Genomic DNA, 26,635 nt, shown 5'->3' on the forward strand with positions numbered 1-26,635 from the left:
AAATTTGCCCATGCAAGATTAGAGATTAGCCTGGGTATTGCCAGTCCTGGTACTGTGAAGGCAGCAGAAATTCAGCTTTCCTTGGTGAATGATTTACCGTATTTTTTGCTCTATAAGACTCACTTTTTCCCTCCTGAAAAGTAAGGGGAAATGTGTGTGCGTCTTATGGAGCGAATGCAGGCTGCGCAGCTATCCCAGAAGCCAGAACAGCAAGAGGGATTGCTGCTTTCACTGCGCAGTGATCCCTCTTGCTGTTCTGGCTTCTGAGATTTAGAATATTTTTTTTCTTGTTTTCCTCCTCCTAAAACTAGGTGCGTCTTGTGGTCTGGTGCGTCTTATAGAGCGGAAAATACGGTAGATTGTTTTTGTCAGCATGCAGGACACCCGGCTGCCACATTCCAGCCTCTCACACGCCACCAAGGAGTGGTGGCTGCATTTGAGGCACCTTTGCCTTGTTAGAGAACTTAATGCCATGCCATTATAAAATCACAGGAATAGGTGCATCTAAACATATACGTGTCCAGAAAACAGCCAACTCCCTGCATGTAACTACAGGTAATACAATAGGAACCCTTCTGCAAATGTCCTTGGCCTATGCAACATAACTCAGTTATATGGTAACAAAGTATCCAGATGTGTCTATTTACAGTGGATATTTTCACTTAGCCTTATTTCTCTATGAATCAACCAATTTCTTGATGAAATATACCTTTCACCAGTGTTATAAGAACACTAAGGTATCAAATATAAAATAAATGTTCATAAATGCACAAGGTAAACACATATGTCTGAAACAGTACAGGAGAGCAATCATGAAGCTTATCTTGAATTTTAATTACCCCAAATATTTCCGCTGAGGAAGGAAATATATTGGAGAAACCTTTCCCAGTAGTTCTTTTCCCTTACAAATCCTGTCAAGGGCATATCTGTGTATGAATAGGGTGGGCCTGTGACCTGGATTCAAGAACTAAAGTATTTACCATCTCAGAAGAATGGTCAGGCTGCTGCCCAGGTAATACAATCAGTGAAACATTATCAGATATCCCAGCAAACAGGAGAGAAGCTAAACACTCAGATTTCTATGATGTATGTATGATGCTTTTAGGGTGATCTTTGTTGGGCAATGTCTAAAGTCTTTAAAGGTTCCTGCGCGCTTGTTCTTGGTCTCTCACCTCCTTGAAAGGGGGGTGGGGACTCTATCGCAACAGAAAAATAAAGATCTGCCTTGCTTTCACTGGATTCTGCCTCCATCCATTCTTCCCTGACCGATCATGGACTTAGGGGACTCAGAACAAAAGGGCAGCAAAAGCCAAGCCCCAATTTTTCTACATCACTAGCAAGACCTGTGCTAAAATAGTACAGAGAGCAATACAGCAGCCATGTCTGACCCCTAGGCAGCCTTGAGACTCTAGTCACAAAGCAGGAAATCCTGAGCCTCTCCTCTGTGAAATGTGTAACGAGTATTGATAACTATCCAAGCAGACTTGTCAAAAGAGCAGATATCTATGCATAATCTGTGAAAATGGATTCTGGAGTAAAGATATTCACTATTTCAAAGGAATGGCCCAGACTGGCCAGGAAAAGGCAATCAGTAAACTTTCTCTGATATCTTGACAGACAGGAGACAAGCCATACATTCTAATTTCTGTTGTAGACCGCCTCTTTCTGTGATGCCTGTATAATGCTTTTTGGTAGTCTTTGGGCAATTTCTGAAGCCTTTAAAAGCTGTTACACATCTTTGTTCTGGGTCCTCACCTCCAAGCAATCGGGGTGGGGTGACTCTGAAAAATCTTCCTTGCTTTTAATTGGTTCCTCTCTCCATACTATCTTCTCGACTGATAATGAACTTAGGGGATACTTGGTCCCTTAAAGGGAAAGCTGGACTGTAAAAGCCAAACCCCATTTTTCTATAACAGCCTTGCTTCCAAATAATGGATTCTCCATGGCTGCCATTTAGCATTGTGTGTGAAAGAAGCCAGTGAGCCGACCTTTTCTGCTTGTAGGTATTTGAACAGCTGAACACTCTGTGGCAGGAATTTGGGGGGGGGGGCTCCAGCAGATATCATGCACGTGCAGCCCACTGCCAAAATCAGCATAATCACTTTTGTGACTTTTGTGATTTGTCCCAACAAAACACTTCATCACAGTTTCTTCCTATCTATTCGAAGGGCCTCTGCTGCACAATACCAAATGTAACAATTCACTGACAAATGTATCTATGTACTGGCTCCCTGGGAAAACTTCAGAAATTCATATAGACATGTGAGCTCAGCTATTCAGCAGCCCCTCTGCCCACTGGCAGAGGAAGAGGAGTGCGGGTAGAGCGTACCGCCCCCAGCAGCGCGATCGCCAGGGTGCCATTGCGGCTGCCCCCCTGCCTGCGCTGGACACCCCCCCCCGCGCAGGTGGCACACCCCACCCTCGGAGCATGAAGCTCCGCCACTGCCTCTGCCTGAGTGATAATTCCTGGCATCCTGATACCTGAGTGCCAGACAGGTGGCCATTCCAGAAATAACAAACCCAGATGAAGATAAAAGGGTGTGATTAACTTGGTTGGGAAACAGGGAAATGTAAATATCTCTTTTGCTTCACTTGATGGGTGTGTGGTGGAGGGCAAGGAGAGGAATTGGGCAGGGTCCAGGATGCTCAGATTACTGCCACCAGACCTCCCCTTTCATGATGTAACCATGATGTATTAGTGATGTAGTTTGGGGGGGGATGTAACATGGGTATTAGCAGCTAATAAAAGTTTGGGTTCTCTTTTGTTTGGGGCTTCCATCTTGTTTCACCTGGTGGCAGGTGGGAGTCCTGTGGCAACAGTCTTCAATAAAGGCTGCTGTTTGCTCTGGTATTCCTGGCTGGTGTCCTTGTTTTTTGTCCAAGGGAGCCCTCAGATTTCTCTGTTAACAACTCTATACAGCTAATAAACATGGTCAAACAGTAGTTTTGCATTCCAAACATTCATAATTTCTTGTTGCTAACACATGAGCTTTCAAAGTTATATGATCAGTACCCCTCAGTCAGCTGCACAGCAAGAAAAAGCTAAAGTGACTGAAAAGTTTTTATTGGTGACTGTTTTCCCAGCACTATTGCTTAAAAACTGGTTGGTAATGCTGGTAGTTGTTATAAGAATTCTAAGGTCCCAAATATAAAATAAAAAGGTAAAGGTACCCCTGCCCGAACGGGCCAGTCTTGACAGACTCTGGGGTTTGTGCGCCCATCTCACATCTATTGGCCGGGGGCCAGCGCTGTCCGGAGACATTTCCGGGTCACGTGGCCAGCGTGACAACGCTGCTCTGGCGAGCCAGAGCCGCACACGGAACGCCGTTTACCTTCCCGCTGGTAAGCGGTACCTATTTATCTACTTGCCCCCGGGGGTGCTTTCGAACTGCTAGGTTGGCAGGCGCTGGGACCGAGCAGCGGGAGCGCACCCCGCCGCGGGGATTCGAACCGCCGACCTTTCGATCGGCAAGCCCTAGGCGCTGAGGCTTTAGCCCACAGCGCCACCCGCGTCCCACTCAAATATAAAATAAACATTCATAAATGTACAAGGCAAACACATACATAAGTATATAAGCCACGTGTCTGAAATAGTACAGGAGAGCAGTCCTGAAGTCATTTTGGCTCTCCCAAACCATTTTGACTCGCCCAAATTACCCTCAAATATTTCTCTGCAAGGAGGAAGAAATGAGAAAGCCTCTCCATTGTCTTTTGCTTACCTGTCTTAAGGGTGTATTTGTGTATGAATAGGGTGAGCCTGTGACCTGGATACAGGAATTAAAAAGCATTTACCATCACAACAGAATGGCCAGGCTGCCCAGGTAAAGCAATCAGTGACCATTGTCAGGTATCCTGGCAGACAGGATTTCTGCTGTAGACTGCCTCCTGTTGATGTATTTCTGCAGGAGACCGCTTCCTTCTGTGATGTATGTATGATGTTTTTTGGGGTGGTCTTGAGCTACAGAGTGGGCAATTTCGAAAGTCTATATAAGGACTTACACACCATCATTCTGGATTCCTCCTCCCTCCTGTGTGGGATGAGCGGGGGAGCCTGTTCCAACAGTTTAATAAAGATCAAGCTTACTAACTGCTTTGCTTCTCAATATACTCTGGTTGGCCTTTGTTATTTTCTCCTACCAATAAGGCACCCACTTAAGGACTCTATATGGGCTCTTGGATACCCCATAAGGGAAAAGGAGCCATTTTTTCTTATAACATAGTGAAAGCAGAGGTTTTGCCATTTCTCTCCTGTCCCTGAAATCATGTGCTTGTGTTGCAAATACATTGCAATTTTACATTTTTGAGGGCAGGCCTACTTGTTATGAGGCAAAGACGTGATGATTCCTAACTCACAGAGCAGAATCAGCAAGGAGGGGGATGGCTAATCCTCTCCTGCTCACAGCTTCTCTCCCACCACCCTAGATATTGTTCCCTTAGCAGGATCTCCTTATTCAAAGACAAAAATAATCACTATTTGGAAGGGGGTAGGCAGGTGCCTGGGAAGAGGGGAGAAATGATAGATGTGGGAAGGGGTTGAATGCCTTCTCTCTTATTTTACCACCAACTGCCTAATCTGTGTTTGGGAAACACACAGACCTGTCCTCAATACAACAATAATCTGAGCGGGGGGGGGGATGCATTACTTCCTCCAGGCTGCTTGGAGGGCTGTAGCACACGTGCTGAAGGCACAGGGTCTCTAGGTCCATCTTCGGCATCACCAGGGCCTGAGACCCTGGAGAGCTGCTGCCAGTCAGTGATTGACTCACGGTCTGACTCAGGGTGTACTCGCACTGCCTTAGACAGCAGTGAAGGGGACACTGACAGGGCAAGGATGTCTTTATGCAAAGGTGTTCACACATTGGCTTAGACTAAGGTTATTAGACGTCCCCATCTGCCGGGGACAGTCCCCGGATTTACAAATCAGTCCCCTGACAAAATGCATCTATTTAGTAGGAAGTTGAAAAGTGTTCCCAGATTCATTGAAAAAAATCTGGTAACCTTAGCTTAGACCAGGGGTCAGCAACGTTTTTTGAGGCCAGGCCAGTCCACTCACCGGCAGATCTCTCAGTGGGCCGGAGCATGCGCACCCATGCGTGTGCTCAAGCTATTTCCGGCACACCTCCAGGACAGAGGAGAACCCATGCGCACACTATTTCCAGCACTCTACCGACTGGGAAGTCAGTCCCCACTGCAAGAAAAAAAATGGCGCCGCGGGGGGGGGGGAGCACAGAACCCCCATGCCGATCCACGGAACAGCCATGGGCCGGTTCCAGGAAGCTCATGGGCCGGAAGCGGCCCATGAGCCTTAGGTTGCCAACATCTGGCTTAGACAGCTTAAGGTTGGAAGGTGGTGTTAGGCTGTATGCCTCAGTCCCTTTCAATTCTTGGATCCAGCAAGTGTAACCCCATCAAGAGCAGGCAACCTCCCAGCCATCTAGTCTAGGGAACCACCCACTAACAGTGCCACAGTCTGATCTGGATTGAGCTTCAGTTTGTTGGCTCTCATCCAGTTCATTACCGAGGCAAGTTACTAGTCCAGCACTTCCACTGCCTCACCTGCAGATGTAAAGGAGAAGTAGAGGTGAGTGTCATCCGCATACTGCTGACAACATACTCCAAACCTCTGGATAACCCCACCCAGCAGTTTCATGTAGATGTTAAGCAACATGGGGGATAGGACTGAGCCCTGCAGAACCCCACATTGAAGTTTCGACAGAGCTGGAAAGCATTCCCCAAGCAACACCGTCTGGGAATGACCATCTAAGTAGGACTGGAACCACTGCAAAGCAGTGCCACCTACCCCTAGTTCAGACAGACGCTCTAGAAGGATACCATGGTGGATGGTATTGAAAGCCACTGAAAGGTCAAGGAGAATTAACAGGGACATGTTTCCCTTGTCTCTCTCTCGACAGAGGTCATCATATAGGGTGACCAAAGCAGTTTCTCTGTGAAAACTGGGCCTAAACCCAGACTGAAATCGATCTAGAAAATCAGTTTCCTCCAAGAGCACCTGGATTAATGAAGTTTAACTATGGTTAGGCATGCTGTCTGAACTGGCACATAAAGTTTGTGACTCAGCTTTCATACCAGAAATCATCTTTTGAAATGAGTTTTAATTATGGCTTATGCTAACTATTGACAATCAATAATGACAAGCAGAGGCAGCTGCTGCACCATGGAGATGGGTGTAAACTTTTCAACTGAGTACAGACAAGATGGAGAAGGGAAGTAGCTGTAATTTGTGATTTAGACCTGTATTTCTTAAAGTTTTGTACTGTTTTAGATTCTGATTAAGACAACACTTTTAATAAAGTGAGCTCTGTCCCATGAACACTTACATCACAATATATTTGCTAGTCTTTAAGGTGCCACAACAACCTTTGCTATTTTTGTGGTGACAGTAACACAGCTATTCCCCCAACCTCCAAGGAATTACATATACTGGTAATTATAACCTGGAGCACAAGCAAATTTCTGCTTTGGAGGCTGTATTTAGTCAAGGCCTCAAATACTAAACTTTTGATATGTAGCACCTTGCTCTTCTTTTACTTGATGTCATGGACTGGCTGGACACAGAGGAATTGTGGGAGGCATCAGCTGAGAGCCTGGGGAGTAGTGGTGGGGAAATGATGAGTGGTCAGAGGGAGAAGACTGGGAGGAGGAGGTATCCAAAACTGAAGGGGCAACAGGGTTTAGTGAGCAGGGAGAGTCTGTGGAACAAAGAAGCCCAGAAGCAGAAGTGGAAGCAAGAGAGGAAACTATTATGTGTGATTTTGTTTGTTGAGCCTTCAATTCTGCCATCTCGCAAGATCTGCATCTTAACTGATACTTTTAACCATGTTTAGAAACATGAATGTTGGCATTTCTGCTGTTCCGAAAGCATTTCAAAATATTGAACATTATTGTTTGCCAGATTTCCATGGTTTGACAACTGATATCTTTTCATCTTGTTTGGGGCAACATTGGAATCTGAAAGCTTCCCGCCACAGATCAAACACATAGGCTGAGAGATATTTTCATCTCCAGCCCATGTAAAACTGGGGTTCAGATAGCTAGCCACATATTGTCCACAAACTACCTTTTTGGGAGGTTTGCTCGGTGTCAAATTAAACAAGTCTTCTCTAGCACGCTATTTGAATGGCGATTCCGGATCACAACTAGGATTTTCCTCAGTATTACTTGATGTTTTCTCTCTCTCTCTCTCATTTTTGAAACATATATATTCTAGATATATGGGGCAGAATGCAATTATTATTAATGGAGAGAATCTCAGTGATAAAAATGAATATTCTGCCAAAAAGGTTTTTATTCCAAACAATTCCTATACTTAATGACACATGATAAAAGTGACCTATGTTGGAAATGTAAGGAAGCAACTGGCACATTTTATCATTCATGGTGGTAGCACAAACATGGAGAACAGATGCAGTGCCGTCACGAGAAGACTGGCACCTTAAAGTACGTATAGAACTTGCCAGCATGACAGCTTAAGGAGGAGGAGAGTTCTGGGCTGCTTCGCCCGGGCCAGAGTTTGAAGCCGAGCTCCGCCGTCCTCTGCCCGCAGCTAAGTGGAGCCTCGGGACACGGCCAGAGGAAGGCTGCTTCTCCATGCCTGCCTGGTGGGCTGCGAAGGGCGGGCGGCTCCTCTGCCCCAGCTCGGGGGGGGGGGTGTTTCTTCTCCCTCCCTCCCTCCGCCGGGGGCCGCGCAGGGCGACGCCTGCCTACCTCCACCTCGTCCTGCCTTGCCCGGTGCATCGCGCGGCGAGGGGCTCTGCCCGCCCGGGATGGTGCGAGGGGCGACGAGGAGGGCGAAGCGCGCAAAGCCCAGCCCAGCCGCCGCTTTCACTTTCGCTCTGCGCGGCGCCGAGAGCCCGCCCCGCAGCAGGGCCGGAGCAGCCCGCTTCCCCGTCGCCCGGAGAGCGCGTTTCTTGAGGGCAGGAGAGGCGCTGGGAGGCGGGCTGGCGGGCGGGCGGGCCGCAGCTCCTCTCCTCGGCGCGCCGACCTTCAAGAGGGGCAGCTTCCCTTCTGGCCCCGCAGCTCCGCCCTGGGGGGTCTGCGGCTACCTGTGGAAGTTTGGCTTTCTCGCGAAGTCGCCTCTCTTTCTTCCTGCGCCGACACTTGCGAGCAATTCGGCTGCTTCCTTTCTTCTGCTTCGCACCCTCGCCCCCCCCCCCCGCCATACGATTATCAATTCCTGAATACATTGGTTACATTTGTTTCAACCCACTCTTAGTCCCAGGAGCTTCGGACATCACACCTTGTTCTGACCCCATTTACAAGCAGCCTATGAGGTCGCCTAGGCTGGGCGATAGCGGTCACCGAGTTTCAGGAAGGCTCCGTCAGAATTTGAACATGCTGTTCACAATAGCATCCTGGGTCTTTATTTTATTTTTAATTCACCCTACGCAAAACAAAATATTAATTGCCCTTCAGTCAAAATTCCAAGTTTTATCACACACAGAGGAAAAGGAGGAGGTTGAGTCATCCTTCTATTTAATTATTTTTCATTGCCTATTAGAATCATGCATATCTACTCAAAAGTAAGTCACACTGGTTTCAGTGGACCTTACTCCCATGAAAATGTGTCTAGGACTGCAGTGAGCATTTAAAAATTGATTTGGTTAATTTAGTATGGTGTTTTATCTCCCACTTTGCCTTTTAACTGGCTTACAGTGGTACCCCGGGTTACATATGCTTCAGGTTACATACGCTTCAGGTTACATACTCCACTAACCCAGAAATAGTACCTCAGGTTAAGAACTTTGCTTCAGGGTGAGAACAGAAATTGTGCGGCAGCAACAGGAGGCCCCATTAGCTAAAGTTAAGAACAGTTAAGGTTAAGAACGGACCTCTGGAACGAATTAAGTACTTAACCCAAAGTACCACTGCATTTTGTTATAGTGTACATGATGCATTGTATATTGTTAGCTGCCTTGGAGAGGTAGAATTTTACTAAAACTTTGAAAATAATTTTTATTAGTTTTCAATTACAACAATCCAGTAATAGCCTCATTACAATGCCAAATTATAATACAATTAACAATACTAATCATTGAGATGCCAAATTATACAATTAGGTGGCCCCCCGCATACTAGAATTAATGGTTTGATGACGTTCCTGCGTTCCAAACTCTTATAAATTTCAATTACGCTCCAGTCCAAATACCAGTCCTTTGTATGGCAGCTGCAGTTTTAATGACTTCCATTCATAATGACACGTTGAATGATTTCTGCACCTACAGATGAAGCATTCAAACTCTCCTTTCTGTGTGTGGCAATTATTCCATCCATAGTGTTTCTTCCTGTTTCTACCTTGATTCTCAGACTTAATCCATTCCAGAAGTCCATTCCAAAACCAAAGTGTTCCAAACCAAGGCGCACTTTCCCATAGAAAGTAATGCAAAATGGATTAATCCGTTCCAGACTTTTAAAAACAACCCCTAAAACAGCAATTTAACATGAATTTTACTATCTAATGAGACCATTGATCCATAAAATGAAAGCAATAATCAATGTAATATACTATAAATTAAATAAGACAGTATTGTAGATGATAAAACTTAAAATTAGGGTTTTTTTCTTACCTACATTGGTGATATTCATTGTTTGGATGTGGGGCTTTTATCCATTTCCGCAGTCAATCAATCAATCAATCAATCAGTAGCTGAACTGGGTTCTACACAAAACACAAATTAACGGAAAAAGCCTCAAAAACAAAAACGCAAAATAAATAGCAAAAACAAAAGTGCCAAACTTAATCTGTTCCGGAAGTCCGTTTGACTTCTGAAATGTTTGAATACCAAGGCGCAGCTTCTGATTGGTGCAGGCGCCCCAGAAACAATAGCTGACAGTCACATCGGATGCTCGACTTCCGAAAAACGTTCGAAAACCAGAACAATTCCGGGTTCGGCATTTGGGAACCAAGGTGTTTGACTACCAAGGCATTTGAAAACCAAGGTACCACTGTATTATGTCTATCTTTTGTCAATTGTTGCTGTTCTCCAGCATGGAGGTTCTCAAGACAAACCTCCCTGCTCAATGTAGGCTTTGCAGTGCAGGATGCAACTACAGCATCCCTGACAGCTGGCCATCCTGATGCCTTTGCTTAAATACCTCCAGTAAAGTAGAGCCCACAACTCTTACCTTTAGGAACTTTATCTTCCTTCCTTCCTTCCTATCCCTCTCTCTCTATCCACTGGCATGTTCCAGCATGCAGTTCAAATGTCACTGTTCTGTAGATAATAAAGATGAAATTTCAAAACCTGATAATGTCCATATTTTGACACCCTTAATTATTCCCCCTTAACAAATTTTCAGTTTCCACAAAATAATAGGGCCCCATTTGCATGAAACATTTAAAACAGTATATATAATTTGATGGCTGAGCTTCTGGGGGATGGAAGTCCTTCCTCCTCCACGCAGGTTGCAAGCCATCGGATTGCTTGTCTAAAATTCTTTAGTAATATCAAATAACGTTTTTTGTTTTGTTTGCTTTAGAGCGTGGAGATTTACTGCCAGTCTGAGTCAGGATTAGTATGGCTGGAATGGTCTGTATTGATTTCTGCATTGTGATATACTGCAGGCTTGCTCAACAGTTCTTCCATAAGGTCTTAGAGGATCACAAGTGTGTTGAACCAAAGGCGAACTGTCCCAGCAGCTTTTCTAATGCCATCTTGGTAGTCAATATAATTCCGTTAATTGGTAGTTGTTGTAGCAATGAGCTCATATGTGTTTATATTTACTTGCTTTGATATACACTAATTGGCTTGCTTTGATGCTATCCTTACCTGTGGGCTTGGTGTAGGAATAACGAGGGCGACAAAAGGTTGGATGCAAGTGAGCTGTGCAGGAGCAAGCTGAAAAGCCAGCCTTGTGGAGCCTCTTTTTATTGGAAAAAGAGGTAGTAAAACCACTCTGAACTTTAATATATTCCATCTAAACACATTCTGAGCATTAGCAGGTGTTTCCCATAGGTGTTGTGAAAGTGGATTGTGTCTGTGTTCCTTGTTATGCTTTAGCCAAGCGTTCTGCCTAGTAAACAGATCATATGAAAGGACAAAAGGTCAGGGGGAAAACCCTGTCTACTTGCCAAGAGGCCACAAGTTCATGGAGCGTGGGTGCAAGGCTCCTTGACACGCTGTGGCATGCCAGGTGTGAGGTGTGCCTCAACACAAGCAGAGCCTTACCTCCATAGCTCCAAAAGGCCAGTACTGTATAAAGGACATGGAGCCTGCTATTGCTACAAAGGTGTTAGGCTTTTGTGAACTCCAAGTTTGCGCACTATGAAAAGATACTTGCTACAGTGAGAAAGGGAAGGAGTGATGCCCAGCAGATTGCCAGACAATGTGCTGACTACTGGCTAAAGCTGTGTCTGAGCATTCAACTTGCTGCTAACACCGGCAACACTTGCAAAATGTACAGTGAAAAAAGCCTTTGGACCAATTGTCCAAAACACTGCACTGCTGAAAACCATGTCTGGAGAGATCATCACAGACTGCAGCAAGCAGATGAAGCAATGGGCAGAGCACTACCAATAACTGTCCTTGCAGGGAAACATGGTCTCTGACACAGCAGTCGACAGTATCCTGTCTTGGAAGAGCAAGGTGCTCCCCCACTCTCGAGGAGCTGAAGAATGCCATCAAATCTCAGGCATGAGGTAAAGTCCCAAGACAGGACAGAATCCCAACAGAAAGCTACTTTTAAATCCTCCCTCATCACACACCGCCACAGTGTTGGGAATAAGGTCCCATGGCACAAGACTTGCGCTACTAAAGCATCATGACCCTCTGCAAGAACAAAGGTGACCATCATGGCTGTACAACCCATGTAGTTCTCAACAAATCACAGTCACTCGCTGACAGGGTCTATCCTGTGTCACAATACAGTTTTAGAGCTCAGAGGTCAGCAGTTGACCTGATCTTCTCACTGTGTCAGCTGCAGGAGAAATGCCAAGAGCAGAAACACCCTTTCACATATTGCCTTCATAGATCTGATGAAGGCCTTTGATCTCATCAGCTGAAAAGGACTTGTCACACTGCTCAACAAGATAGGTTGCCCACCTAAGCTTCACAAGAGGATTGTGTCCTTCCACAAGAGCATGCGTAGCACTGTCCAATATGACAGCTCAACCTCAGATGCCCTCCCTATAAAAAATGCTATGAAACAGGGCTGTGTTCTCACGCCAACTCTTTTTGCCATATTATTGTCGCTGTTGATGTCCTATGCCTTCAGCTTGACTGAAAATGGTGTGTACACCATTCAAGGAACAACTGGGTTCTGTTCAACCTAGCACAGTTCCATGCCAAGACTAAAGTGTGGCACGTTCTTATCTGAGAGATATTGTTTACAGATGACGCAGCCTTGACAGCACACACAGAGGCAGCTCTACAGAGACCCATCAACTGTTTTGCCCAAGCCTGCAGGGAATTTGGTCTCGCCATCAGCCTTACAGTAACTTAGGTCAAGACAGCACCAGCACTCCACATCTGAGGTGGTAGATAATTTTGTTGAACTGGGTTCCTCTCCATTAGCAACCTCTTCATCAGTGCTGAGCTGGACCAGTGTATTGGCAAGGCAGCTACAGCAATAGCCCACCTCTCCAAAAGGGTACAGGAGAATGTGATAGAAGTGAGTCATGGGCAACTTACAATCATCAGGAGTAACACTTCAATGCCTTGTGCATGCACTGAGTCAGGAAGATTTTGGGTATCTCATGGCAGGACAGTTTTTCAAACAAAGATGTGCTCTCCCAAATCCACATTCCCAGCCTGTTCACTCCCCCATCTCAGCAACATCTACACTGACTTGGTCATGTCCACAGAATGGAAGATGGCAGGACCCATAGGAGCCTAGGGGCCGAGGTCCCTTCGCTCCCCCCAATAAAATGTTTAAGGGAGCTGCCCCCCCAAGTTGAGGGAAATGGTGTGTGTGTGCCATGTCATGTGATCAGTTATGTGCGTATTGGCACAGCTGGCAGGACCCCCAAGGACATGCTCTCCAGGGAAAGCTGGCTTCAGGCACCAGGCCCATTGGCAGACCAACTGTGTTACAAAAACGTCTGCAAACATGACATAAATGCTGACAACATCAACCCCACCTTGTGGGAATCCCTTGCAGATGACCACAGTGCTTGGAGACAGATGGTCAAGTTGTTTATCTATAGCAGTGACCAGAGGAAGAATGACCGCTGGGAGGAGTGTAGGGCTGGGCCATAACTGCTTTTGAACATTGTAATATACCACCAGCTAAACACCCTAATATGGAGGTATATTATGATGTTGGAAAGGAGCCAGTGTCAAAGCAGTGGCATGTGAGGCAGGCACGTGAATGCTGCGTTCGCATGTCTAACTCACCCACTGCCTTGACATGGCGGGGGGGGGGCAAGTGGGCTGCCTCTCCATCCTGGGAGGAAGAGGTAGCCCACTCACGCCTCCCCCCGCCTGTGCCAAGGCAGTGGTGGCAACCAAAACAGCATATGCCACTGCCTTGACAGGTGAGGGGGACTGGCGAGGCTCAGCTGGGGGGCAGGATGACAACCAGCGGCGGGTTGGGGGCTCCGTAAATCTGCTTGGCTGAAGCGAGGGCAGTGGCGCGCTCTTCAGCCAAGCAGTTTAAGGATGTGAACTTGTTGTACACAACTTGTTTCTCCCTCTGCCAGTATGAGAGGCAGATCCCGGTGGTGGTTTCACTCAGGGGTTTATCGCTGGTGAAACTGATACCGCTCCCGAGTCCCTCTGCCTCCAGCACTCGACTGCAGCTTGTTTCTCCCTCAGCGTGCTGGACACTGGTACCAGAGGGGCTCAGGAGGTGGCAATATAAATTGGCCAGGCCTAGAGGAGTGCAGAGAGAAAAGCCATGGTGAATCTGTAGCAGCACAACGGGACGCCTTCATCTGTCCCAGTTGCAACAAAACATGTATCTCCCATATCATTCTCTACAACTATACAGGAGCTGTTGTCTTTGTCCATGGAGTTTAGTTAGTTTAGGTCCATATAGTTAAAGCTATGGTTTTCCCAGTAGTGATGTATGGAAGTGAGAGCTGGACCAGAAAGAAGGCTGATCGCCGAAGAATGGATGCTTTTGAATTCTGGTGCTGGAGGACTCTTGAGAGTCCCATGGACTGCAAGAAGATCAAACCTCTCCATTCTGAAGGAAATCAGCCCTGAGTGCTCACTGGAAGGACAGATCCTGAAGCTGAGGCTCCAAGACTTTGGCCACCTCATGAGAAGAGAGGACTCCCTGGAAAAGACCCTGATGTTGGGAAAGATGGAGAAGGGGACGGCAGAGGGAAAGATGGTTGGACGGTGTTCTTGAAGCTACGAACATGAGGCAGTGGAAGACAAGAGTGCCTGGCGTGCTCTGGTCCAGGGGGTCACAAAGACTCGGACACGACTAAAGACTAAACAAAGATTGCAACAGGAGCTGCAACCTTACAAGAGTCTGACTTCGCCCCCAAAAGTTCACTCTTCCACTGTCTCCCGAGACAGACAGATGCCAACCAGTATTATCCTAAAACCTTTCACCTATCCATGCAGAGCAGATGCTCTGCCACTGAGGTAGAACTTACCCTTATTTATGTGCTACTCAGGGGCTATGCAATTTATGTACAAAGAAGAGCCCTGTTGGAACAGACCAAAAGCCTTTCACACCCAGCATCTCAACGTGTTCCAGGACATGAGAACAGCAGCCATCTCCCCACCCGTGTCTTAATTTTCGGGCACTGGACGCGTCCAATACGGGGGGGGTGAGGCAGCTGGGCTCACGCTCGGTGCCACCTGGCAGGTGCGCCTCCCGAGGAGAGAGGGGGCTTTGCAAGATGCGGAGCTGGCCGAGTGACACATTTCAGAAGAGGCAGCAGCGTTCAAGGGCCCGTGATTCTGGCGCCGCGGGGTCCGGGCGGCCCAGCGAGGCGGAGCAGCTCCAGCCCCGCCCTCACGCCGCCCGCCCCGCCCCTCATTCGACCGGAGCCGGAAGCCGCGGGCAGAGCGGCGGGGCGCCTGCGCGGGAGTGCGGCCCTCGCGAGAGCTCCGAGAGGCCGCCCGGCGTTCCCGCCCTTTCTCCTCCGCCCGCCCAACGGCCGCCCTCTCCCTCGGCAAGGCGTCATGGCGGCGCTGGCAGGCTCCCCCTCGGCCGGCCTTCCTTCTCTGGCCGCGGCGGCGGCGGCGGCCGCCCCCAGCCCCGTGGGCCCGCCGGGCTACCGGCCCTTCGAGCCCGAGGCGCTGGGGCTCAGCCCGGGCTGGCGGCTCACCAGCTACGGGGAGCTGCGCGGCTGAGGCTGCAAAGTCCCTCAGGAGACGCTGCTCAGGCTCCTGGAGGGACTCGGCGGGGCCCGCGCGGGAGAGGCGGGCGGCGGGGAGGCGGCTGCCGTCGGCGGGGCCCCCCGGACCCTCGGTGAGGCTGGGCGCGCGAGGGGGCGGGGAGGCCGCGGAAGGAGGCGGGCGAGCCCTGAAGGGGGAGGTTGCGGGGGTGGGAGGCGTTTTTCGGATTTTCTCCGTTTAAATCAATGCCCCATATCCTGCAGCGGGGTAGCTTGCTGATGCGGGAGAAAGGCTCTGGCCCTCCGTAGACCTCTCCCCCCGTTCTGTTTTTCTACTCGAATATGTCGTTTTCTTAACGTAGGGGAGTTTTAACAGTCTAACCTTCACCAGAAGCTCTAAGCTGAATTTGCCTCCCCCACTCCAAAAAAATCACATGTAATTAACGCTGATACGTCTTGCAGAATTATTTCAAAGATTGCAACAATATAATGTGAAGACTGCGTTAAACACTTAAGACCACTTAAGTATTCAATTACAAGTACTGTATAATTCCTTCCGTACAAAAGTCCATTCTACAGTGGTACCTTGGTTCTCGAACAGCCTACTTCAACAACTTAGAACCCGAACGTTGCAAACCCCGAAGTGAGCGTTCCAGTTCTGGAAATGTTTTAGTGTTGCGCTTCCATTTTTAGAGAGATTGCACTGATTGGGGCAGTGGGGAGAAGCCCCCTGGCAGCGCTCTGAAGCCAAGCTGCTTTGACCTGAGAGAGAGAGAGAGAAAGATCTTGAAAGATCATGCTGATTGGGACAGTTTTTCAACAGCCTGGAACCAATTAATCCATTTTGCATTACTTTCTATGGGAGAGCACGCCTTGGTTTTGGAATGGACTTCCGGAACAGATTAAGTTCAAGAACCAAGGTACTACTGTAGTAGTAGTAGTAGTAGTAATAATAACAATAATAATAATTAATTTATTTGTACCCCAGCCACTCTGGGCAGCTTCCACAAAGACCAAAAATACACTAAGATGTCATACATTAAAAACTTCCCTGAACAGGGCTGCCTTAAGATGTCTTCTGAATGTCAGGTAGTTGTTTATCTCAATCTTTGGGCTCTAGGACATTATTCCTCATTTGGCTGCATTTGTAGACCTGGGCTGAAGATAGGGCTGTTCTGACTACCTAAAACAGTGATGGCCAAACTTGACCCTCCAGCTGTTTTGGGACTACAACTCCCATCATCCCTAGCTAACAGGACCAGTGGTCAGAGATCACAGAGGTCATTGACCTAAAACAAGTAGGTGTTTGGGGTGGGAATACTTCTAAAGGTGCTGATGTGCTTGGGGTCCCTTCTCTCCACAGGCATCGGAATGGACTCCTGTGTGATCCCATTGAGGCATGGGGGTCTCTCCCTTGTACAGACCACAGACTTCTTTTATCCACTAGTGGAGGACCCGTATATGATGGTGAGCAGGCTTGACTGGATAAAAAATTAGCCATGTTTGTAATGGAACATGGTACATTTGTGATGTGAGACAGTTCATGAGGACAGTTGCCTTGTGTGTCATCTTCCTCATTCTATATCTTTTGCTGCATGTGTCTGGTCTAGGGCCGCATTGCCTGTGCTAACGTGCTGAGTGACCTCTACGCCATGGGCATCACAGAATGTGACAACATGCTTATGCTTCTGAGTGTAAGCCAGAAAATGACTGAGGAGGTGAGAAGTATAATGGATAATTTTGTCTCTAGAAATACATTTTACTTTAATAATAGGAAAAATGAATATTTTAATGTACAATTTTTTGACATAATTATGGTAGGTAATTATGGCACAAGTGGATTTCAGAAAAGGAACTTCTTTGTCTGGCTTCACCTGCAGAGCTTTGGTTTGTTTCAGCCTGGCTACAGCCTGGAAATAGATACCTCTGAACGTTTTAAGGCAAATAATTTATAGAGCACATGCCTTGCTTGTCAGAGGTCTAAGGTTCAATCCCTGGCAGCCCCAGCCAAATAATTGGGTAATAGGTGATGTGTATTATCCCTGCCTGATACTTAGGAGAGCCACTGCCAGTTAAAGTAGGATTTAAGTGAATGATTATTTGCAAGGAATAAGATCAGAAGCCTAGTTCAGACATGTCAAACTGTAGTTTGTGTTGACCATAATTCTGGCTTCTAGACAAAAAGGTCAAACCATGCTTTATTCAGGTTTTCCATTGGCAGTCTTGTTTCTGTGATGTTCACCAGAGATGGTGACTTGTCGGCTCATTTATCACATCAAACAATGGCTGGCCATTTGCAAATATTTGCTTGTCAACTTGGGCATCATAAAAACCTATAGTTTAGCTTCCTTAACAATGGCTTTGTTTGGTGCTTGAAATGTGATTGCATGACACTTCACAGAGTAAGTGCTTTATAGACCCTGCCTTTCTGTGAAACATACAGGTAGGAAACAGTCCTTAGTATCCCTGACCCAGCTTTCCACATCAGTCTTGATTTTCTGAATCCTTTATTTTATCCTTCACCCAGGAGCGGGAGAAAATAATGCCACTGATAATCAAGGGCTTTCGGGATGCAGCAGAAGATGGTGGCACCTCAGTAACTGGTGGGCAGACTGTCCTGAATCCTTGGATTATTGTTGGAGGAGTTGCAACAGTTGTATGCCAGCCCAATGAGTTCATCATGTGAGTAAATGCATCTCATTGGGAGAGACCTGATTTGAAAATGCATGCCATAGATGTATTTACAAGAGAGGTACTTGTGTTGCAATCTTAACAGCTGAAAGGTTTAGAGGATGCTTGCTAGACATTGGGATCACTGAATCAAATAATGAAATGGTAGAGTTGAGCTAGGGATTGCCCATGCCACTTTAGAGCAAAAACAGTAGGGTTGGGGGCTGGCAAATCCTCTTAACTATTCCAGGACTAACAATATTGCTGCTTTGGCTGTCACAGTGATCATAAAGTCATGTGGAAGATGAGACTATAGTAATGTACATAATGCTCTGAAGACAAATGATCCAGTCTGTGATTCAGATAACCAGTACTGGCTTTGTAAGCTGCCTGTATGCAAGTTTATTTTGGGACCATATTAATGCTTCCTCAGCCATGATTTGATGGTTGAGGCAGCAGCTGACCTGGCATTATATTACTGAGACTTGGTGGAATTGCTGGGTGGTGTTGTCTCTTTCAGCTCTTTCAGACAGGGTTGAAGGTTGCCATGGTTGGCTGCAAGGATGGGGAACCAGAGGTCATATTTGGTCTCCCAGGCCATTTCCCCCCAAACTATGGCCACTTGCTGCACACTTGATGTCACATTTGTCATTGTGTGTGTTGCAGGAAGAGATGCATCTAGATCCTGTGACAAAAAATAAAATAAAATTGAACTCCTGAGTATCAGTTTAGTTCAATTCTGCTTAGTTACTGTCTCCTCCCATCTCCACAGGCTAATTTTGACAGGTTGGCTGGACCATACACCGTTCAAAGTTGGCCTGTAGGGCAGAGGGAACTAAAGATTTTGCCTGCTAGGACAAGAAGGTTCCCCCTCTCCCAATCTATCGGAAAGCTGTCTCTTGTTCCTGACTTGGGGAGATAAACTTTGGACCCAGGTTTAGACACCACACTAAGAACTCTTTAAGAACTCTGTTATGGACCGGCTATAACTGCTAAACATAAACAAGTAGGTCTGAGTGTGAGCTCCTGTTTCTTATGATTTTAGGCCAGACAGTGCTGTTCCAGGGGATGTTCTTGTGCTGACTAAACCACTGGGGACTCAAGTGGCTGTAAATGCTCATCAGTGGCTAGATAATGTAAGTGCTCATCTGTGGGAAACCTTGCGCATCCATTTGTATTCCTCTATCTATCTATCTATCTGCAGGGGATCCTCTTGTATGCATAGTTTTAATAAGCTAGGAGGAACAAGGAGCATGTGGTTGGATGCATTCCTTGCCCCAGCGCCTTGTCCAGATGAGCTCCTTGCTTAAGGTGAAAGTGATCCCACAAAACATCCTCAATAGCGGCACTGGGTACTTTCAACAAATGGAGAGTCGATATCACACAAAAGTTGAATGACTTTATCCTCAAAGTGCATAGCTAGTTGGTCACAGGGGGTCTTTGAATGCTTCTCCACACTGGGAGTCTCCACACTGGGATTTCAGACCATCTGAAATAACTCCACTGGCTAGCTATCAGAGGAGACAATGTGAGCTGCAAAGAGAGCCTGTTTTGCAGCTCACACTGCCACATAGTAGGCACAATCGTGTGTTTTTACCAGTGTTTGGTCAGCTTCAGAATGAGACGTGCACCACTTGCACTTCAGTCTTTGTCCAGCTTGTTTCATAATCCGGATCTCCTCAGAGTACCAAGGAGCTGCTTGGGCTACAAAATGCCAGTGTGGATGTACAAAAAGCACCTGTTTCAAAAGCAAGACCAGGACTTTGACAGGGTCACCAGCTTTGTCCATGGAAAATCACAGAGCATTCAGGAACCTGATTTCATCAGTCTTTGAGGACAGGCTACCTGAATTGGCCCACCACCCTTACAGGGAGAAATGCCACCGTGAGTCTAAACTTAACCTGATAATGGTCTGACCATGACATGGGAATGCATTGTACTCCCTCTATCTTCAGTCCATCCCTCATATCACTTGGGGGCAAAGATCACATGGGGTGTGCCACACCTGGTGTGTTGGACCGATAACTACCTGAGAGGGATCTATGGTTGTCATGGAGGCCACAAAGTTTCGAGCTGGCCTGATAGCAGCCTCCGCATGGATCTTGAAATCACTCAAGATTGTCATTTTATTATCCCCAAGACTACATCTGCCAGCTAGATCAGGGATGCTGCTGGACAACAAGGCAATCAGCACCCTCCATCTGCCTCTCTCTGGCCCAATACAAGGAGTAGATTCCCTAAGCACATTCCAAAGTCAAGAGGCTTCCTGATCAAGGAGGTGGTGCTATTATAGACATGTTGCATTATACTAACTTGAGACCCCTGAATTTGTTAGTGAGAAATGCAGCCTCAAAACAATTTCTTAACATACTACTTTTCCATTTCAGCCAGAACGGTGGAATAAAATTAAGCTGGTGGTCTCCAGAGAAGATGTTGAGCTGGCATATCAGGAAGCCATGTTCAGTATGGCCATGTTGAACAGGACAGGTATGGGGGGTGGGGTTTGACTTCTTGTTCATTTATAAGGCAAAGCATTGACACCACTGTGGCAGCAAATGCAATTATTATTATTTTAAAAAACCTGGATACTATACCTATAGTTGTACTGGAGACCTCCTACATGTCATCTAGAACACAAAGGTTTTTGATTGTTTTGGAAAACACATGGTCCACCTAGAGTTCCTCATATTGAGGCAGAAGGTGGGATAGAAATATTCGAAATAAATCTTGAAAGTCTGTCCATGTACTTCTCAAGTTCTTGGGGCATTTGAGTCCCAGGACCTTCTGAATTCTTCTAACCTTCATCTTTTAACTTTCATCTTTAAAGGAGAAAATGTGTTGAAATATGGAATGTCTTGTTTTATGTACAAGAATAATTTTTATTTTTTTACATATCAGTTGATTAGTATTTCTCATCACAAAAAGCTACCATTGGGATGAAAGTAATAAAGCTCAGGTGATTTAAGATTCCGTCTGCAGATATGTGTGCAGATTAGACCTGGGTGATTTTTCAATATATCGTTCAAAATCGATTAGGAAGTCCACATCACGATAACGTTCATAAAATGTTACCTGGCAAACATCGTGAATTTGAGAAAACCCGTGTGCTTCTTAGTGCTTCCAGTGCCTCCTACAGAAGCAGCAAGCAACTCACAAGAGCAGGCGTAGCAGCTATCACTATGTTTCAATTCTGCAGCGAGCCCCAGCTCAGCTCCACTGCCTCTGCAAGTGACGATTATGAAAGTAGCCGGGAAAGCAGCAGCAGCAACTTTAAAAAACTAGGTTCTGCTTGCTTAAAGTAGGCTAGTAACCAGTGTGACAGGCTGGTAGGTGTGGTTTGCGGAGATGCTGGTCTGAGCTGGCTTGGGGATTCTTGCTGGAAGCCCCCTTTCCCCTCTCCTTACCCAGTGAAAGAACAAACAGGGTTGTTTTCTTCAGAGTAAGAACAAAAAAGGTTGCCCTGTTATTTAAGTCTTTCTTTACTCCCCTGCGCATGTGTGCCTGAAGCGGCTCTCTCCCCTCTGATGCCTTTACTGCCGGTCTCCCCTTCTGCCACTGTGTGTGTGTGTGTGTGTGTGCGCGCGCGCGTGTGTGTGCGCGCGCACACTGCAAAGCCTTTCTCTCCCTTTCTTTATGCCTTTACTACCCATCTGAGGCTGGGAGCAGTACATTTCCCCATGTAAAAGAAAGAACAAAAAACCAAGTTGCCCTGTTAAGGCGCTCTCTATTCCCTTCTCCCCTTCTGCACTGTGTGTGCATGTGCATGCGCATGCCTTTCTCTCCCCTCCCTTTACTACTGTCTGAGGTTTTGATGCAGCCCCTTCTCCCCCGCCCCCATGAAAGTAAGAACAAAAAAAAGTTGTTGTGTAAGACATAGTTGGTTCACCCTAAATAGCTTCCCTCATATGAAAAAGGCTTTTTTTAATTTAAAGGATGCTATCTCATTGCCCTTCCTCCTGCCCTTTGATAAAAAGGGAGAGAATGGTGTGATGGGGGCTTGGGGGGGCCCTTCTGTGTCACAATGGGAAGAAATGAAGAGGGGGAAGATTTAACAGCTGCTGCCTCGTGCTGAAATGGGAGGTTGAGTGTTGGGAGGCAAGAATGATAGGGAGGGTGGGTGCTTGTTGGTAAGGAGTCCAAGCAAATGTGTGTCTACTCAGAAGTAAGCTCTACTAAATTCAATGGGGCTTACTCCCAGGAAAGTAGAAGCAAGTTTAGCTGAACTCAGGAGGGCTTACTCATGCATAGAATTGCAGTTGGCCCTCTGAGTTGGGAAGGAGATGCAACTTGGCACTAGTAAATTACATAAATTACTCTTAAATTAGTAGAAAACAGATTGAATTGTTAATCATATGCAAGTTTAATATTGTAAATTTTTAATTTGCCCCTAAAACTGCATAGAACATTAATATATTCTCCAGAAATCTTTAATGGTTTGAAGCATGCTATCATTGAATTAATTTTCATATCATTATATGCATCAATTTTAGATTATTATTTTGTTGTTGTTCCAATATTTTCCCAGATTATTTGTATTCACTCTGATTCACCACTGTATTTTGGATTGTCCTAGGCCTGAATATTCAAGCCCAAAACCCAAGTCCTGTTTGGATGCATTTTGGCTTGCCTGCTGATGAAAGTGATGATTTAGTGTGTGGTGATTTAGACCCGTAACTTAGTAGCAGTTGCAAGGACGTTACCATGTTCGCCTCTACGTAGCTCCATCTTATTTCAGATAATTGTGATGTATTGGTATATTGCAATGTTTAGCTGTATCGTTATATTGAAAACCAGATATTGCCCAGCCCTAGTGCCCTTCAAAATTTGATACTTTTAAACAAAGGGGGAATTGAGTCCATAACTTAATTTGCTGACAGAACTGGATGTACACTAGTGGCCCAAATTGTGGAAACGTTTTGGAAAACGTGTATTTCCGAGGTTTGATGGCTCCTAACACCACTTCTTCTTTTTTTAGTAATACCATAAAATTATATATCAATGGAAAGATAATTTAATGAAGAATGTAATGCAACAAAGTTTGTTTAATTATCTGTCAAAGTTATAGCCAAATAACCAGAAAAAGGAAGCACAGCTTGCTTAGGTTGATATGCAGTAGCTATCCTTCATTTGAATGTAGCAAATGAGCATAAGTGTTTAGAGAGCCAATCAGGTGTCAACTTGTTTGGGCAACGATTCAATCAGGTCACAGTAGGATTCAGCTATTGATGTTATCAAACTGGTTGTTTTTGTGTTGTTTTGTTTTGTGTGTGTTTTTTGTTCTTTCATTTAGTAAAATATTACTATTAAGTGAACAAGGCTACAGTTATGAAGAAATTAGAAGAAAAATTGGTGGAAACTTAACCATAGGTGGCATTGCTAAATTTTTGAAGAGGTATAAGGAGACTCAGTCACTACAAAATCAGATTGGAATAGGCAGGAAAAGGTGCACAACAGCAGGTGACAATGGAAGAATTGAAAGACTGTGTATATGGGACAGAATAAAATCATCTGGGTGTATACAAGATGACATGGTGCAATGTAATGTGAAGTTGAGTGCAAGAACTGTTTGGCACAGACTGCAGGAATACGGTCCAAATGCTAGAATTCCAAGGAAAAAGCCATTGTTATCTCAAACAAAGGTTGAAAAGATCAAACTGGGCTAAAACCCATGTTAACTGGACAGCAGAACAATGGGACAGTGCTATTTGGAGGGATGAGACCCAAATCTCCTTGCTTTTGGTAGTGATGGCATGAAATACATGAGGAGAAGAATCAGAGATTTCCATTCTACTTGCATTGCAAGTACCATGAAACACCCAGTTAAGTGTTATGATCTGGGGTTGTATGAGAGCAAAAGGGTGTGGGCATAATTTGCATTATTAATGGGAATGTAAATACCCAATATTACATAACCCAGACCTTGTACTTCCGGGTTGGTACGGAATTCCTCTGATCGGGAGGAATTTGCCCCGTGGGAATTTGGGTCTGTACCGCCACGGCGAAGGTGGAGACCCGTAAAAATCACAGGCGGGAGAAGCCTGTGAACGTGGGATTCGGCGGGCACCTTTTGTGCCTCCCCTACCCGCGGGGAAACCTGGTTTTGGGGATCCGGAGCAATGTGGGGTGAGCGGCGCGGTGCTTCGAATCGTCTGCTTCTTCCACAGAGCGAAGCCGCATAGCTGTTGTCGGAGAGCACTGACTTTTTCCTGTGGACAATTTGACTCTAAAGTAATTACCTGTGAGTAGAGCTGAATTGGGAAGAATTGGATTTTTAAACGTTTAATCTGGCATCAAAACGGGGAGGTTCAATACAGGAAGTCCGCCTCCCCCTTTTGTAGATAAACTGAAGCAAGGAGGCTGCAAGCTAAAGTCTTGGAAAGCCTTTTGTAAAAGACTAAATTTCCATCGGTAAAGAACTAACCCCCCCCCCCTTGGAGACAGGAGAAGGGGGGGAAGTGGTGGACTGAATATGCCTGTAGGAGAGAGTTAAGAGAGTTAAAATACCGCCGCTCTGACCCTGGAAACGGGCTGCTAGCAGGATTGATGTTTTTTGGAACGTCCATTGACAGCGTTTAGAACGTTCATTGACAGGTAGCTAAACAAGAGAATACATTGTTTCTACTGTCTCCAGTTGTTTTCAAAAAAAAAAAGGAGGAAAGTAACTGAAAATTGAAACTAACTTTGGATTATTGGAACATTGTTTAAAAGAGGACATACTGACCAATACAAATAGAAACTGTTTTCCCCTAGTGGAAGCTTTTGAAATTGGTTACTTTACAGGAGCTGGGCTAGGGGAATTTCCAGCTGCAATCTGTATTTGTATTGTTTTTTCTCTTTTCTTTTCTTGTTTGTAGTGTTGTGTTGAAAATGTTGAAAAAGTAATAAATTTCATTTTAAAAAAAAAATTACATAACCCAGACCTTAACCCAGTCAAAAATCTATGGCGCCAACTAAAGAAACTTGTTAGTCAGAAGCAACCCAGCAAGAAAACCCAATAAATGGAGGCAATTCTTCAATCTTGGTTTCACATTATTACAGCTGCAGAACTAAAAAACTTTGTTCACTCCACAGGAAAGTGTTTAAGGCCATAATTAAAGCTAAAGGTTACCCAACTATTAACTGACGTGGTGAGAATTTTTGTATATCTCACTTTTTCTATGCTTCACGTTTCTTCTTTATGACTGCTGTTGTAATAAATAATCCTTTATAAAAGTCATTGCATTACATTCTTCATGAAATTATCTTTCCACTGATATATGTTGTTATGGCATTACTCCAAAAAAGTGTTTTCCCTGGAAAGTGGCTTGTAAGGGAGTGCAGCCCTTGGGCTGAAAAGATTCCCATCCTCTTAGACATGAGGCTCTAGGACCTGAGTGGACCCGATTTCCCCATACCGTGATGGGCAGGTATTAATGAAGAATTAATGTACATCGTATATGTAAAGCCAAAGGTTACTGCATCCCTGCTGAACACATAATGTTGCTACTACCCTTCAGAAGCTGCCTCCTGATGAAGTAGCGATTGGTCCTTGCTGTATTAGGTATAGGCTAGACAGTGGTTGTTTGGAGATTGCTAGCAGCAATTGTGACTGCTACTTTGCCATTACTTCTGCTTTTAAATGTTCACGCTCTTGGTCTTTCAGCTGCCAGCTTGATGCATACTTTCAATGCCCATGCTGCTACAGATATTACAGGCTTTGGTATTCTGGGTCATGCACAGAATTTGGCCAAACAGCAGCGCAGTGAGGTGTCATTTGTCATCCACAATCTGCCTATCCTTGCCAAAATGGCTGCTATTAGCAAAGCATGTGGCAACCGGTCACGGCTACTACAAGGAACATCCCCCGAGACATCTGGTAAGATCGATAGCCTGCACTGCAGGAGCTGAAGGTGGGGTTGAAGGGAATTTAAACCTGTAAGTGACCTGTAACTTGCTCTCTTGCATGGCAGGTGGGCTGCTGATCTGTTTACCCCGAGAGCAGGCTGCTCGCTTCTGCGCAGAGATCAAATCTCCCAAATATGGAGAAGGACACCAAGCCTGGATCATTGGCATTGTGGAGAAGGGCAACCAGACCGCTCGCATCATTGACAAGCCCCGTATCATTGAAGTGACACCCCGTGGGGCCAGTGCCTCCCCTCAGGATAATAATTCCAGTGCCAGCCCTGAAGCTGCATCATGAGGTGGCAAAATAGTTTTCTTTTATCCACTCTAGGTTCTGGGATTGAAAAGGGCAGCACCTGAGCCTTTGGATCAGTGTGCAGTTACCTTCTACAGCAAAATGATCCTCAGAACACTCTCTATCAGTTGGTGGCTGGTTCCTTCCTGCCATCTGATGTGATCAATTTTAAAGTCATTTCCTGCAAGCAGGTAAATTGCGGACACTCTTGATTTTGGAGAAGATGGTAACTTGAATTATTTATTGGAATAGTTCTGCTTGTTATTGAGCTCTCCCAGCTTTTGGTCAGACTGAGCAGCTGGTCCAAAAGGAGGGTAGGTGACTTAAAAAGCCATTTGGTTGGGCCAGAGGTCTCTCCTCTCGTTATGAAGCACCTCCGTTAAAACCCAATCATGGGCTTGGAGGAGCAGAGGAAACCTGGAGGAGCAGCACCAAGCTCAGCTTCATGGATTGTTCCTTGGGTTGTAAATTATTGGTGATTGAGTTAATAAAGTTGATTTCTACAACTATTGTGGTATTTGGAAGGGTGAAAT

General features: G+C 45.8%; 2 protein-coding genes and 2 long non-coding RNA genes across 6 annotated transcripts in view; 1 reads left to right on the forward strand and 3 right to left on the reverse strand.

Moving 5' to 3' along the window:
* The window catches only part of SHFL (shiftless antiviral inhibitor of ribosomal frameshifting), a 33,957-nt gene extending 19,343 nt beyond the window's left edge, over positions 1-14,614 (reverse strand). For 2 of the 3 annotated variants that reach the window (XM_082205897.1, XM_082205896.1), the window contains exon 1: positions 7,726-7,840. In XM_082205897.1, coding sequence (XP_082062023.1) covers positions 7,726-7,755 — 30 coding nt within the window. In that variant the 5' untranslated portion in view covers positions 7,756-7,840. Of the gene's footprint in view, positions 1-7,725; positions 7,841-9,584; positions 9,677-10,143; positions 10,233-14,566 lie in introns of those variants that run through there. The other variant, XM_082205898.1, reaches the window with a different exon arrangement.
* Positions 14,615-15,086: 472 nt separating this feature from the next.
* LOC309522436 (selenide, water dikinase 2-like) lies at positions 15,087-26,608 on the forward strand. Its single transcript, XM_082205689.1, has 8 exons — positions 15,087-15,390; positions 16,620-16,723; positions 16,867-16,974; positions 17,784-17,938; positions 18,972-19,062; positions 20,314-20,413; positions 25,569-25,781; positions 25,876-26,608. Exons 1-8 carry the CDS (start codon positions 15,102-15,104, stop codon positions 26,103-26,105), a joined length of 1,290 nt encoding a protein of 429 aa, XP_082061815.1. The 5' UTR covers positions 15,087-15,101; the 3' UTR covers positions 26,106-26,608.
* Positions 18,293-20,307, reverse strand: LOC309522438. The gene is made up of 2 exons (XR_014215098.1): positions 19,524-20,307; positions 18,293-18,611 (listed from the first exon to the last, which is right to left on the reverse strand). It is a non-coding gene; the product is annotated as an uncharacterized lncRNA (long non-coding RNA).
* Positions 23,178-25,562, reverse strand: LOC309522437. Its single transcript, XR_014215097.1, has 2 exons — positions 24,847-25,562; positions 23,178-23,845 (listed from the first exon to the last, which is right to left on the reverse strand). It is a non-coding gene; the product is annotated as an uncharacterized lncRNA (long non-coding RNA).
* Positions 26,609-26,635: the final 27 nt, after the last annotated feature.

This window comes from Podarcis vaucheri (genome assembly GCF_965113315.1).
Source record: "Podarcis vaucheri genome assembly, chromosome: 17".
NCBI lineage: Eukaryota > Metazoa > Chordata > Lepidosauria > Squamata > Lacertidae > Podarcis > Podarcis vaucheri.